We start from the raw sequence: 13653 nt of genomic DNA, 5'->3' as shown, positions 1-13653 counted from the left end.
GCACGCCTCTTTCACAGGCCTGTTATCTAAACACAGAGAGAGGTTCTCCTTGTGAAGCACACGAGGCTAAACTACAATTAGTGTGGTTTATGTGTTTCTCTAGTCGCTTGAGCATATTTGCAACGCTCTTCCTCATTCATTATTCCCACATGAGCCAACCAGATTCACTTGGGAATTGTATCGTTTTTTCCCTTGCCCAACCCATTCTTCCCCCTCGCTACCAAGCCATTCCTCTGCCTCTTCTGCAGACACAATCCCGAGCGGGTCTTTCCCCGTTGGAGACATCATTGTCCAGCTCTTGCTCCTCAGCACCCTCTGCACTGGCCAGCTTCCACAAGAAATGTTTCCATCTGTTGTGCTCACAGCTCCCGTTGGGTTTCTGAGCGGGCCCTGGGAAACCACAACTCGGGCTTAACAAACATTTGCAACTGGCCTGGGCCAGCCCAGGAGACACCAGGGAGCAAAGTATAGAATTACAAGGCTAAATATTAATCTGTGCCTGGGAGGTGACGCAGCCGAACTGGGGCGCCCTGGATGTGGTTTTATAAGGGGCTCTTACACCCTTCAAATGCTCATGTACAACACGGTTTGACTGATCACTAATGCTCACAGTACTGATTACTAAGCATAGCAAGACTTTGCAAAATGACTGTATGTCGCGGTTGAGACGGACAAACGACATGGACCAAGTTCTTTCAAGATGAAAGTAATGGATGCCATTTATTGCTACAAGTGCATTTTTATACAGTTCTACCAGTTCATGTGTCTTTTCACCATTGGTTACAAGTTACAGCACTAACATCTCATTGGTTAATTTTTCTATCACCCATGTTATTCTTCTATCCCCTTCTCTCTCACGGGTACATCTCTCCTCTCTCCGGATACGCCTTCACTCCCATCCTTCTCAAGGGTAAATCTCAATATCTCAAGGCTGATCTCTACTCTTGTATTTTCTGTCAAGGATTCTACAGACCCGCTGCAGTTTCCCACAACTGTATTTGTGTGATTCTTTTCCAGATGATGCTGGGAATTCCAGGGCCTGACCCAGAATCTCCTTTATCCTCCATGGGCAACTCTGTGCCCCCAAGTCCTTATTTCCAGGGCTGGGCCGCCCTTTAGTTTGTTTTACTGGAGCATGAACGATACCAAAGTCTCCGGTAAAATTCCACCATCTCATCACATTGCAGTGAACTAAAGTACAGGTTAACAATTTAACACACTTTCCTCTAGTGCTGGTGGATATAATAGCTAGGGAAGGGAACATCCATAACATCAGTCCCCGTATCTTCGCACCAGAGCATCAGGAGAGGATTGATGGCGTTTCTAGTGCTGGATCACAGCACTCCTGAGTTCGGGCAGCGGGCGGCTCAGCTCTGTGGTGTCTGTTTGCGGGGAAGCCTTTTGACCCTCAGCCTCAGTTCGGCTCCTCCGTCAGTCAGCAGAGGGGGGCAGGACGCGCGCCCTTTTCCCCGAAGTGGCGCACAGAGAAGGCTCGTCCCGCCGCGTTGCGATCGCACGCCCCGCGTTGGCTGCGTTGGCTGGTTCCGTCAGGTTTGTGTCACCAGGTGGTGATCACCTTGTGCACGTAGCGCTTAAATCACATCAGGCTACGGACTAGGGAAAGAGCAGGACACAGAAACACAGAGGAATGCCGAGGAAGCGGCGCCTCAGGATGCACTAACCCCACGTGTGACGGCTTTTCCAGCACAGCATCATCCTGTTTTGTGGGCATCGCTGCAGCTCCCCCACCGCGGGAGCCGCCCCGGGGTGGCTCCCTGCCCACACAACCCCTTCCCGGGGCACACTCGGCCCAGTCCGGTGCCCTTTGGCTGGAACATCGGCCGCACCGCCCGCCATTACCGCCGCGAAGCGCCCGCCCGCTCCCCGCCCTTCCGCAGCTCCTCCGGGCCGCCAGGGGGCGCCGCAGCGCTGCCCGCGGCGGGAAGGGCGGAAGGAAGCGCGGGGAGCGGCCATGGCGCTGCCCGGCGACCTGTGGGCAGAGCTGCCGGCCGAGAAGCGCATCTTCTGCTCCGTGCTGCTCTTCTCCTGGGCCGTCTACCTCTGGGAGGCGTTCCTGGCGCACCGGCAGGTGGGGTCAGCGGGGGCTGTGCAGGGCCGGGGGGCTCGGGGAGGGCCGGGCCCTGTCGCGGTGGCGGGGTGTGCGGTTCGAGGCCCGGCTGCGGGGGAAGGACCCGCCCGGGGGGTCCTGGAGGGGCTGGAAAGTGCAGAGAAGCCGCTAAGTTAATGTAGCCTGTGGTTAAGTTATAAAAGAAGCACCCATCCTGAACCAATTGGCGTGATAAATGCTTTCTGACCACCTGCAAAACGAGATATTTTTCAAGTTTTAGATCTTTCTGGAAAAGAGGGAGACTGAAAATTAAGTAAATACATTGTTTAGCAGCAGAGAGCTTAGTTTGTATTTAACTAATCATTAATAGACGTATTGTCAGTAAGCAACTAAGCAATTATAACTAACATCACAGTATCACAGTATGTTTGGGATTGGAAGGGCCCTGGAAAGCTCATGCAGTGCAATCCCCCCATGGAGCAGGAACACCCAGATGAGGTTACACAGGAAGGTGTCCAGGCGGGTTGGAATGTCTGCACAGAAGGAGACTCCACAACCCCCTGGGCAGCCTGGGCCAGGCTCTGCCACCCTCACCCCAACAAGTTTCTTCTCAAATTTAAGCGGAACCTCCTGTGTTCCAGTTTGAACCCATTACCCCTTGTCCTATCATTGTTTGCCACCGAGAAGAGCCTGGCTCCATCCTCATGGCACTCACCCTTTATATATTTATAAACATTAATGAGGTCCCCCCTTAGTCTCCTCTTCTCCAAACTGAAGAGCCCCAGCTCCCTCAGCCTTTCCTCCCACGGGAGATGCTCCACTCCCTCCAGCATCTTGGTGGCTGCGCTGGACTCTCTCCAGCAGTTCCCTGTCCTGCTGGAACTGAGGGGCCACAACTGGACACAATATTCCAGATGTGGTCTCCCCAGGGCAGAGCAGAGGGGCAGGAGAACCTCTCTGACCTACTGACCACTCCCTTCTAACCCACCCCAGGTACCATTGGCTTCCTGGCCACAAGGGACCAGTGCTGGCTCATGGTCACCCTGCTGTCCCCAGGACCCCCAGGTCCCTTTCCCCTACACTGCTCTCTAATATGTAATTTCCCAACCTATACTGGAACCTGGGGTTGTTCCTGCCCAGATGCAGGACTCTACACTTGCCCTTGTTAAATTTCATCAGGTTATTCCCCGCCCAGCTCTCCAGCCTGTCCAGGTCTCTGATGGCAGCACAGCTTCCAGTGTCACCACTCCTCCCAGCTTACTTCTTAGTATAGATGCATGTCAAAATTTTCAAAGACATTTTATTTCAGACACATTAAGTGGAAGTTAATACACCCGAAACCAGAAGATGCTCTATAGTGGCAAAGACTCCGTGAGCACGGTCTGAAAACGTAGAAAGAAAAGCAGAACCACTTTTTATTCTTTGGCAGATCATCAAAGTTAAAGTGGCTCCAGTTCACTCTGATGAAAAAAACATCTAATTTTATGGAAAGAAGTCTGTTACTGTGGTTGACATGTTTTTAAGGCCTTTTATTTTAATTGGTATTCAGCTTCCAATTTGTAAATCACTCTGAATGTCTTCATTTCAGCTTGTTATCCTGAAAAATAAAAATGAGGGTCCAAATAGCTCACACATAGGTCATGGTTGGATTTGATGATCCTGAGGGTCTCTTCCAACTGAAGTATTTGTTATTTTGTGTTGCTTTTTTCTGTCTGTTTGTCTCAACTCTCCATGGTGGCCCATGGAATCACCTTACGTGTCGCTTTTACATGTTCTTTATCTCAAAATGTCAGATATAGACTTGAAGTTTCTTTTCCAATTTTCCAGAGGCGGGTGTACAGAACGACGACACATGTGCCGCAGGAACTGGGACAGATCATGGATTCGGAAACGTTTGAAAAATCTCGTCTGTACCAGCTGGACAAAAGCACCTTCAGCTTTTGGTCAGGCCTGTATTCCGAGGTCGAGGGCACCGTAAGTACCGGAGCTGCTCTTGCATTCATACGATCCTTTTCACTAGAATTATTTTAAATTGTTGCAAATATGGACCTTTTTCTGTATTCGAAGGGATGCAGCCGCTTTCATTTTTAGATAAAATTGAAGTCGAAGGTAGAAAGAAAAACCTGTGGGAACGGGAAGAGCAAAAAAAGGTCAGTTATGAAAACAGGAGTGCAAAATACTGTTGAAAAATGAAGCTGTTCTGCAACTGCGGGTTAGTGGTCCTGCCTGCCGGAGGGCTTGGACCAGATGATCTTTAAAGGTCCTTTCCAACCCAAACCACTCTGTGATTTTGCCCATGTAGGAAAAGCACAACCTTCGCTTGCTCCCTGATCTCATTTCTTCTTTGTGGCTCCATTAATATAAGATTTTCTTAGAGCTAAATCATCTACAGCTGTATTTTCTTCCTGATACCCTTGCAGCAGGGTTTCTTCGTTGGGGTAAAGTTTTACATCTTGGTGCTTGGTGCTTCATTCTTTGCAGGATTTTCCTGGACTTTCGTAGAGTTTCCATGATGGATTTGATGTTAAAGTTGCAAAATTTGTGGCCAAACGTTCAGGTCCCATTTGGAATTATGTGAGGGAGGTGTGGTGGTGGAGTCACCATCCCTGGAGGGGTTTAAAAGATGTGTAAATGTGGCATTTAAAGACCTGATTTAGGCCGGATTTGATAGTGTTGGGTTAATGATTGGACTCAGTGACCTTAAAGATCTTTTCCAGCCTAAGTGATTCCACAATTCTGTTCCACAATCCCCTGATCACAGAATCACAGAATCAACTGGGTTGGAAAAGACCTCAGAGATCATCCAGTCCAACCCTTGGTCCAACTCCAGTCCCTTTACTAGATCATGGCACTAAGTGCCATGTCCAAGCTCAGTTTAAAACCCTCCAGGGCCGGTGAGTCCAGCACCTCCCTGGGCAGCCATTCCAATCCTGACCACTCTCTGCAAAGAATTTCTTTCTAATATCCAGCCTCAATTTCCCCTGGCAGAGTTGAAGCCCATGGCCCCTTGTCCTATTGCTGATGCCTGGAGAAGAGCCCAATCCCCACCTGGCTAGAACTGCCCTTCAGGTAGTTCTAGAGAGTGCTGAGCTCAGCTCTAAGCCTCCTCTTCTCCAGACTAAACAAGCCCAGCTCCCTCAGCCTCTCCCCATAGGGCTTGTGTTCCAGTCCCTTCCCCAGTCTTGTTGCTCTTCTCTGGACCCGCTCCAGCACTTCAATCTCTTTCCTGACCTGAGGGGCCCAGAACTGAACACAACACTCCAGGTGTGGCCTCCCCAATGCAGAGCACAGGGGAAGGATCACTGCCCTTGTCCTGCTGACCACACCAGTTTGGATACAGGACAGGACACCATTGGCCTTCTTGGCCACCTGGGCACACTGTTGGCTCATGTTGAGCTTCCTGTCCATTAGTCCCCCAGGTCCCTTTCTGTCTGACTGCTCTCCAGCCACTCTGCACCCAGCCTGGAGCGCTGCAGGGGGTTGTTGTGGCCAAAGTGCAGCACCCAGCACTTGGCCTTGTTGAACTTCAGCCCATTGGAATGGGCCCATTTTTCCAGTCTATCCAGTCTATCCTGATGTTTAGGCCACGTGCAGCTCTTTCTTCATGTGTATGTGATGAGGAGTTATTGCTCCGTTCTGTGACGCTGAGCTGTGTCTTGCTCAGAATTCATCCTGGGATCATCAGATTCCAGCCGAGCGAAGTAAAAACTTCCCTTATTCACCTCGGCAGGTCGTTATCACGCTGACATTTCAGCAGAATAAGACAAATCTGTTTCATGTTGCCTCTGTGGTTTTGTTTTCAAGATGATTCTCCTCTGCGGGGGAATTCCTTTTCTCTGGAATCTCTCTGGTCGGATCTCTGGTCGTGCTGGGTTTGGACCAGAATATGAGGTAAGGAGTCTTGACATTTTAGTGAAGATTTGGTCCATGAGCTATATCATGATAATAATTTTTAATTTTAAGCTTGCATTTACTTGAAGTGAGATTCAGCTACAGGTACAATAGAGTAAAAAGAATTTTCTGGTGAACAGAACGATTGCGTGAGCCTGAGAACTGATAACAGCATATGACTTTTAAATTAGCCAACTAATTAAAATAGCGCTGTTTGTTAAAAACATATGAGGGTCAAAACTACTTGAGTCAAAGGGTTTTAGGGGCTTTTACTTTGCGTGTTGTCTTTTTACTAAACCTAAACGTGATCTTCCTGCACAGTAAAAGGGTAAGAAGTTTGAGATTTATTTTTGTGGTTGTTTAGATCGTTCAGTCGTTGGTATTTCTGCTGCTCGCGACGCTCTTCAGTGCGGTGACCGGTCTCCCATGGAGTTTGTATAACACGTTTATCATAGAAGAGAAACACGGCTTCAATCAACAGGTATCGTAGATCACGCTTACACTGACCTAATGTATCAGCCTTAATTAAAATAGAGAATTCAGCTCTTTTTTTGTACTCGTGTACTCACTCAACATCAGCCCTGGCTCTCTGAATGTCTCTCACCACCTTAGTTTAACCTGTTCCAGTATCATTGAGATCACATTTTCCTTTTGGGAGAGGAACCTCAATCTGGGACACATTGGCCATTTCATGCCAGATCATAAGACTTGTTTTCTGCTTTTGGACCCAGTCTACAGTTTCATCTTACAGTTTTTATGGAGGCAGGAAGACTTAGCTCGACCCAAAGAAGCAGAATCAGTTTGTTTCGAAACTGGTTATATTCCTGGTATATTTTTAAACTGATATTTCTTATTCCTTCTTATAAAACAAGCAAGACAATAAATGAGGAGAAGAAGCACTGATGCAGTTTGTACCCTCTCTCAATCACATTTAAAAGAGAAGCACGTAGCTCCCAACCCAGCCCCTAGTATTTTGGCTCACGTCAGTTATTTAGTGGTGAACATTTTGATTCTGCTCCAGTCTTTGGAAAGCAAATCTGAAGATTGTGCTAGTCATAAGCCTTGTAGCCAACTCAGAACTCCTTCTTTTATACTCTGGTTAGCTCTCTAGTCTTATAAAAAAAACCCCGTGCTTCTAAAAACACAGGTGTCCCTTCCAACAATCACTTTTTTCTCTCACCAGCAAGTAAATACTTGTCAGAATGAAGGTGCACGTGGCCGTTCATATCCCAGGCGGCTCTGAGCCGTGGTCCTGGAGATCTCCTTCCCTTCTTGGTGCCAGATCTGCAAGCTCTATTTCTGAGACACAAGAATCCGATGACTGACAGTATTGAGATTGTAAAGCGCTAGAATTGGAGCAGATGGATGGAGAGCTTGATTTGATCAGGCCTTGATCAAGTCCTATCTCTATGCAGAGGGTCAAACACTTAACTTAGCAGCTTGAGCTTCTTTGAAAGTGTCTTTCAAGAGCTTGCAGAATCCACGTGGTTTCTCTGCGCGCTTCAGAGGGGAAGGAGGATTCTGGGTGTAGCCTCTGAACATTTTCCCTGTGGGGCAGAGCTCTCTGGGTGCTTCGGTCATTGCGCCTCATCAGATACAAAAAGGAAGACTTGGCACTGACTCCTGTGAGCATTCAGTGCTTGATTGAGCCACCTGTGTGGCATCTTTTATGAGGTTTATTTCACTGCGCTCGTCCTCATGCCAAGAACCGGAGGCTGAGTCCCGCTCCCATGCAAACTTTGAGGTACCACGTGTCTTAGAACAGAGTCAAGTCTCCGTCTTTTATTTCAGACTAGCGGGCTGGGTCCTTTTGTGAACGAGCCAAATTCACACCTGGTACTGGCCCAGGGTTTGGAATTTCTAGCGGTGGTTCTCAGTCTTCAGGTGGACTCGTTCTTCCACCAGAGCAGCTTGTTGAAAACCAAGATTTGTCTTGAAGTCATATCTGCTGTAGAAAGCGGGAAGGAGGTGGTCAAAGATGAGACGCCGTTGGATTTTAGAGCTCTGCTCCTAGATTGTGAAAGAGCTATTAAAGTTATGCTAATTTTAAAACCTAAGTCACTTACCTGAGTAGTAACTGCTTGTCAGTGGAGGCTTGGAGTAAAACGCCCAATATATATCTGAAGGTCTTTAATATGACTTCTTTATATTTCCAGTTGAGACAATCAGCTTAGTGGTAACTAAAAGTTAAGATGAATGGAGGCAGCTGTTTAAAGACGAAATACTTTACGGTAGCTACGCTTCCTGAAGAGTTTCCTTTGCTCTAAAAATCCTGTAATGTCGAGGATACAGACTGGTAAAGGAATTAAGGGACAGATATGCTTAAACTTTTATTTCTTCCTTTAATGAAGTGTATATGTGAACATAAAATAAGAGTTTGGGTCAGATCTTACCAAGGAAAAGTGCATCCGATTTGGCTTGGGGTCCATATGGATGTGGAGCCACAGCTCCCAGGAGACCTGGTGAAAAAGCTTCTTCCACCTTTTGTTAACAGGCCCCGATTTCAATCACGTCGGTCTTGCTGGTTTGGGATTCATCTTATTTTGTTTCTGCACATCCGCTGAAGGGCTCAGTTCATGAACCGCCGCGGCACATCGATATTTACACTGAAAATACACCCGTCCCCTTTCTTTGCAGACACTGGGGTTCTTTCTTAAGGACGCCATCAAGAAGTTTATTGTCACTCAGTGTATCCTGTTGCCAGTGACGTCCCTTCTGCTTTACATTATTAAAATAGGAGGAGACTATTTCTTTATCTACGCCTGGCTCTTCACATTAGTTGTTTCCTTGGTGAGTATGAGAAAATTGGGTTTTCTCCAAATTCAAGACGCTTTAGAATAGATGCCGGAAATCCAGCCCTATGTGTTGATGGGTTTTGCTTTTTCTTAGATATCGAAAGGGCACAAGTTCAACTGCCAAGGCAGAATGTGCTTTGGTCAAGAACATTTCGTGCAGATTCTGATCAGTGCTTCTTAAAGAATTGTTCTTTTTCTTTCTTAAGTCATCATTCAGCATTTGAGCTACTGCTCCGTCCATCTAGTGCAGTCTTGTGGCTTGCAAAATGGGGGAAATATTAGTGTCTCATGTGATATCTGGCTCATATTTTTAAGTCTTTAGTCTTAAAGGCTTTAAAGACTGAGTTTTGATAGAAGGATTAAGCTAAAATTTTAAAAGAACTGGTAGTTTCAGGATTGAAAGAAAAGACAGGATTTTCTGAAAGTGAAGAATGTTTTCCATAGCTTCCTTTAGCCCAGTCGTTGACGACTTTTATTTTTGCCATCTTTTCTTTAAAAGAATATCTGTATTTAATATCTGTATGTGTTTGCAGGTGCTCGTTACAATCTACGCAGACTATATTGCACCTTTATTTGATAAATTCATCCCGCTTCCCGAGGGAGAGCTCAAGCAACAAATTGAAACCATGGCCAAGAGCATCGACTTCCCATTGACCAAGGTGTATGTTGTTGAAGGTGGGATGGTTTTTAATAAAAAGACTTTGTCATTTTGAATTTGTGGCTTTTGAGCTTTGATTGTGGGTGCTGTACTAGGGCTGTTGTTTATATTCCTCAGCTATTATAATATTGTCTAAATATTGTAATAAATTGCTGAAGGTTCCCATTACCACACTGCGGGTTGGCTTCTGAGGGAAAAACGGATATTTTTGGGTCCTAAGGAGTTCATGCAGCTCATACAAATACCTTCAACTTGAAGTATCTTTATCTTTTGCTGCAAAAACCAGAGCAATCCCATCCCATTGGTGGGGAGCAGTGAACGAGTGGCTGCGTGGTCCTTGGTTGCCAGCTGGGGTTAAACCACAACACAAACCAACATAATTTTGAGGAACTGCTTGATATCTCTAGTTCATCTTCTGCTTACCTGTTGCCAACTTCTCCATCCATATCTCTTTTGAATCATCTTTGCCGGCACATTGAAAGAATTGTTCGTTTGGGGACCTTAAGAATTGCTTTGGAAGGATCTGTTCTATGTTCTGTGCTTTGGAAGGATCTGTTGCCTGTGATTATTCAGATCATGGTCTTTAATGTCAATTTTCCCCATCAGGTTCCAAGCGTTCTTCTCATAGCAATGCTTATTTTTATGGATTCTTCAAGAATAAGCGGATAGTTCTCTTCGACACCCTTCTGGAAGATTATTCTGCGTTGAATAAAGAGCCAGCAGAAGGAGAAGATGGTGAGAATGAAGAGACAAAGTCTAAAACCAAAGTGAGTTTTTCTTGCTTTTTCATTGTGTTATTTACATGAACTCATTGGTGAGATATTCTCTTGTGTTTGCTCAATGTATCAAAGATCCTGAGCGAGTTGCTAAAAGCCAAATCCTAAAGATTTCAACACCAAAGTGTCCCTGAGCTCCTAACTGGAATTTCTGGAGCTCCGTGAGTGGTGCAGATGGCACCAAAGAGACGTAGAAACCCACTGGTTGGGGGGAACAACCCAGGAAAAAACAAACTAATTGGTAAGAAACGTCTTCAGTTGCATTCATTCATGCCTGATGCTACTTCTGCTTCGTTATTGCCTCAGAATAAGAAACAGGGATGTAAAAATGAAGAAGTTCTGGCTGTGCTTGGTCACGAATTGGGTCACTGGAAACTGGGTCACACTGTCAAAAACATCATCATTAGCCAGGTGAGTTGTGATAAACTGCTGGTCTGTTTACTCCATAATGTTTTTATCTTCGTCAATAACGTTGTTTCCCTTCTCTAGATGAATTCCTTCCTCTGCTTCTTCTTGTTTGCTGTGTTAATTGGTCGGAAGGAACTCTTTGCTGCATTTGGGTTCTATGATACTCAGCCCACCCTGATAGGCTTGATGATTATTTTCCAGTTCATTTTTTCACCTTACAACGAGGTAAATTATTTTCAAGACGTATCATACTATTTAAAAAAAGTGGGAAGGGAGATAGAGTCATATTTACTGATATTGTAAGGGACGTACAGGCAGTTGAATCGTAAAATAATTTTGAATACGTTTCTGTCCGCAGGTTCTCTCCTTTTGTTTGACTGTATTAAGCCGACGATTCGAGTTCCAAGCAGACGCATTCGCCAAAGAGCTTGGGAAGGCTAAAGACCTGTATTCTGCTTTGATCAAGCTAAACAAAGATAATTTAGGATTCCCTGTCTCTGACTGGATCTTTTCCATGTGGCATTACTCCCATCCGCCCCTCCTGGAGAGACTTCAGGCCTTGAAAGACGCGAAACAGGAGTGATGGGAGTCGTTGATTCACCGGTAGCGCTTCCATCTTCAGAGCAAAGTCCAGAGCTGCTTTTAAATTTCTTTTTTAAAAGGGGTAATGCCAGTTAAGTGTGATGGTAACAGCACCACAGAGCTGAGAATCCTGAATTAAATTATCAATTACCTTTTTTTCTTTTTTAACAGAAACAAAACTGTGGAACTTAATTTAGAAAACGTACCGGGTAAGGACCTTCCCCACACACATGCACTGGCTTTTATCTCCATATCATAGTATAGACTTGAAAAGGGAGGAAAACGAAAGTACAGCCTTCAAAGCACCTATTTCTTCAGTTTGCTTTTGATCCTTTTCCCGTCCTCCGCGTTGTGACGCTTCCCCGTCTCAACCTTCTTCACAACGAAGAGGGTTTGAGCGACGTGATTTCCTGTAGAACAACATTTGTACTCGCCAGTCCCTGGTTTTGTGTTTTCAAAAAGCTGAATGCAAGTACAGGCCTTTCTCCTGGATTCGTGTCTGTCGTCATTGAAAAAGCTACTTAATAAAACCTCCTTGGCTACATTTTTGGCGTATGTGGAAGTGTCTGGTTGCTCAGACAGTGAATCAGAGCCAAACTTTCATTCAGAGGGGGTTTGTCCTCCTTCCATTAATACGAATCCAGCTGAAATAGCTGGATACTTAGAAAATATTCCTCATCATTGCTCTGATATAACCAGCCCAAGACACAGTTTGTTCATATATATTAGTGAAGGGCAAACGAAATAGTTGTGGAAATGGCTTCTGCATTGATTATTTCAGACTTTTTTTATGAAAGGTGGAATTAAATGTACTTTTGCTGTAATACAAGTGTGTATGTGCCATAGAAATGTTCTGAACTGAATGCACATACTTCATGTAAAAATGAGATTTTTATATCTGCAGTAAATTAAAAAGTTCTGCTGGCTCTGCACAAAGAGACGTCGAAGCGAATTCTCATTCTTCCAGATGTCAGAGTAAGTTACTGTCAGATTAAATTTGCTTTTCTGGTGACAGGGAAAAATGCCTTAAAGATGATGGGCATGATGTCTCAGGTGCAACAAGACACAAGATGTTGCTGGAAGTCCTTTGTATGCCTTATTCTAATTGTATTTATACCCTGGTGAATATGAAGTTAAGCTACAGATATGGAATTAGGTGGCAGTTTTACAAATATTTGTCATTCTAACCACATTTAATAAATGGCCCTTAAAAAAAAAACCAAACTAGTGTTAACTCGAATCTGTCAATTCAGAAGAGTTAATTAATATGTCAGGTTTCGAGTTTGAGATGTTGGTTGATGTAAACCTATGGAAAACATGTTAAATGTGCTCTGAGAAACCTAATGGGCAAGACACATGGTTAAAACAGACTCAATAGTTATTTTTGTGGCTACTACAACACAAACAAAAGGAGAGTATAATAATGAAGGAAGCACGAAATACTTGAAACTCCTTGTGTTGCAGGTGAAGATAGTGTTGGTTTTGGAACTGCCTGTCACTGTTGGGGGTTGGTGTCTGCAGTTCTCCCAGCTGGGTTTCATCATCGAAAGGTTCAGCGCTGGTTCCAGTTTCCTCCAGTCGCTTCTCAGCACGAGCCTTGTTGACCTTCTGCCTGTGAAGACGCCTGGAACGCGTCAGCTCCGCGTCGCAGCCCTGCGATCTCTGTGTGTCGTGAGAACGGTTGAAATCAAACCTCAATCCTCCTGTGCAGCTGCTGCCGCCCCAGGGATCTAAATCCTCCTCCAGTGTCCACGCAGGCACAGGACCAGCCTGGTGACACCGTCTACTAGGATGAGCCACGTGTCCCTTCTTGTTCGTGACCAGTTTTGAGGAGACAGGCAAGAAAAATATCAAGAGTGGGTTTTTCTGGAAACTTTAGCTGATAATTCAAGGCAAGGGAACCTGAGCAGAACATTTATCAGCAAGTTTGCTGGTGACATCAAGCTGGGAGGAGTGGTGACACTGGAAGCTGTGCTGCCATCAGAGACCTGGACAGGCTGGAGAGCTGGGCAGGTAAAAATTGAATGACATAGAACAAGAGAAAGTGTAGAGTCTTGAATCTGGGCAGGAACAACCCCAGGTTCCAGTGTAAGTTGGGGAATGACCTATTAGAGAGCAGTGTAGGGGAAAGGGACCTGGGGGTCCTGGGGACAGCAGGGTGACCATGAGCCAGCACTGGGCCCTTGTGGCCAGGAAGGCCAATGGTACCTGGGGTGGGTTAGAAGGGGGTGGTCAGTAGGTCAGAGAGGTTCTCCTGCCCCTCTGCTCTGCCCTGGGGAGACCACACCTGGAATATTGTGTCCAGTTGTGGCCCCTCAGTTCCAGCAGGACAGGGAACTGCTGCAGAGAGTCCAGCGCAGCCACCAAGATGCTGAAGGGAGTGGAGCATCTCCCGTGTGAGGAAAGGCTGAGGGAGCTGGGGCTCTGGAGCTGGACAAGAGGAGACTGAGGGGGGACTCATTCATGTTTACAGGT

At 45.9% G+C, this 13653-nt stretch overlaps 1 protein-coding gene across 2 annotated transcripts; it reads left to right on the top strand.

Annotated features, from left to right (window-relative positions):
- The first annotated feature begins 1919 nt into the window (after positions 1–1919).
- Positions 1920–12397, top strand: ZMPSTE24 (zinc metallopeptidase STE24). 2 transcript variants are annotated; one of them, XM_065041586.1, is made up of 11 exons: positions 1954–2089; positions 3896–4042; positions 4136–4218; positions 5873–5959; positions 6324–6440; positions 8597–8749; positions 9288–9429; positions 10019–10179; positions 10495–10599; positions 10678–10821; positions 10955–12397. In XM_065041586.1, the coding sequence occupies exons 3-11, from the start codon at positions 4138–4140 to the stop codon at positions 11177–11179; spliced, it is 1215 nt and encodes a 404-aa protein (XP_064897658.1). In that variant the 5' UTR covers positions 1954–2089; positions 3896–4042; positions 4136–4137; the 3' UTR covers positions 11180–12397. The 2 variants fall into 2 exon arrangements, with proteins under 2 accessions (XP_064897657.1, XP_064897658.1); XM_065041585.1 differs by lacking the exon at positions 4136–4218 and having other exon boundaries at positions 1920–2089.
- The last annotated feature ends 1256 nt before the right edge of the window (positions 12398–13653 follow it).

The sequence above is a fragment of the Columba livia genome, chromosome 26 (genome assembly GCF_036013475.1).
Source record: "Columba livia isolate bColLiv1 breed racing homer chromosome 26, bColLiv1.pat.W.v2, whole genome shotgun sequence".
NCBI classification, from domain to species: domain Eukaryota; kingdom Metazoa; phylum Chordata; class Aves; order Columbiformes; family Columbidae; genus Columba; species Columba livia.
The sequence above is the reverse complement of the archived record's forward strand: the minus strand, read 5'-3'. Positions and strand labels throughout refer to the sequence as shown.

Coding starts and splice junctions, on each gene's coding strand:
- ZMPSTE24 (XM_065041585.1), top strand. CDS start 1,973: ATGGCGCTGCCCGGCGACCTGTGGGCAGAGCTGCCGGCCGAGAAGCGC. Junction 2,090..3,895: donor CGTTCCTGGCGCACCGGCAG/GTGGGGTCAGCG, acceptor CCAATTTTCCAG/AGGCGGGTGTACAGAACGAC. Junction 5,960..6,323: donor GGTTTGGACCAGAATATGAG/GTAAGGAGTCTT, acceptor GTGGTTGTTTAG/ATCGTTCAGTCGTTGGTATT.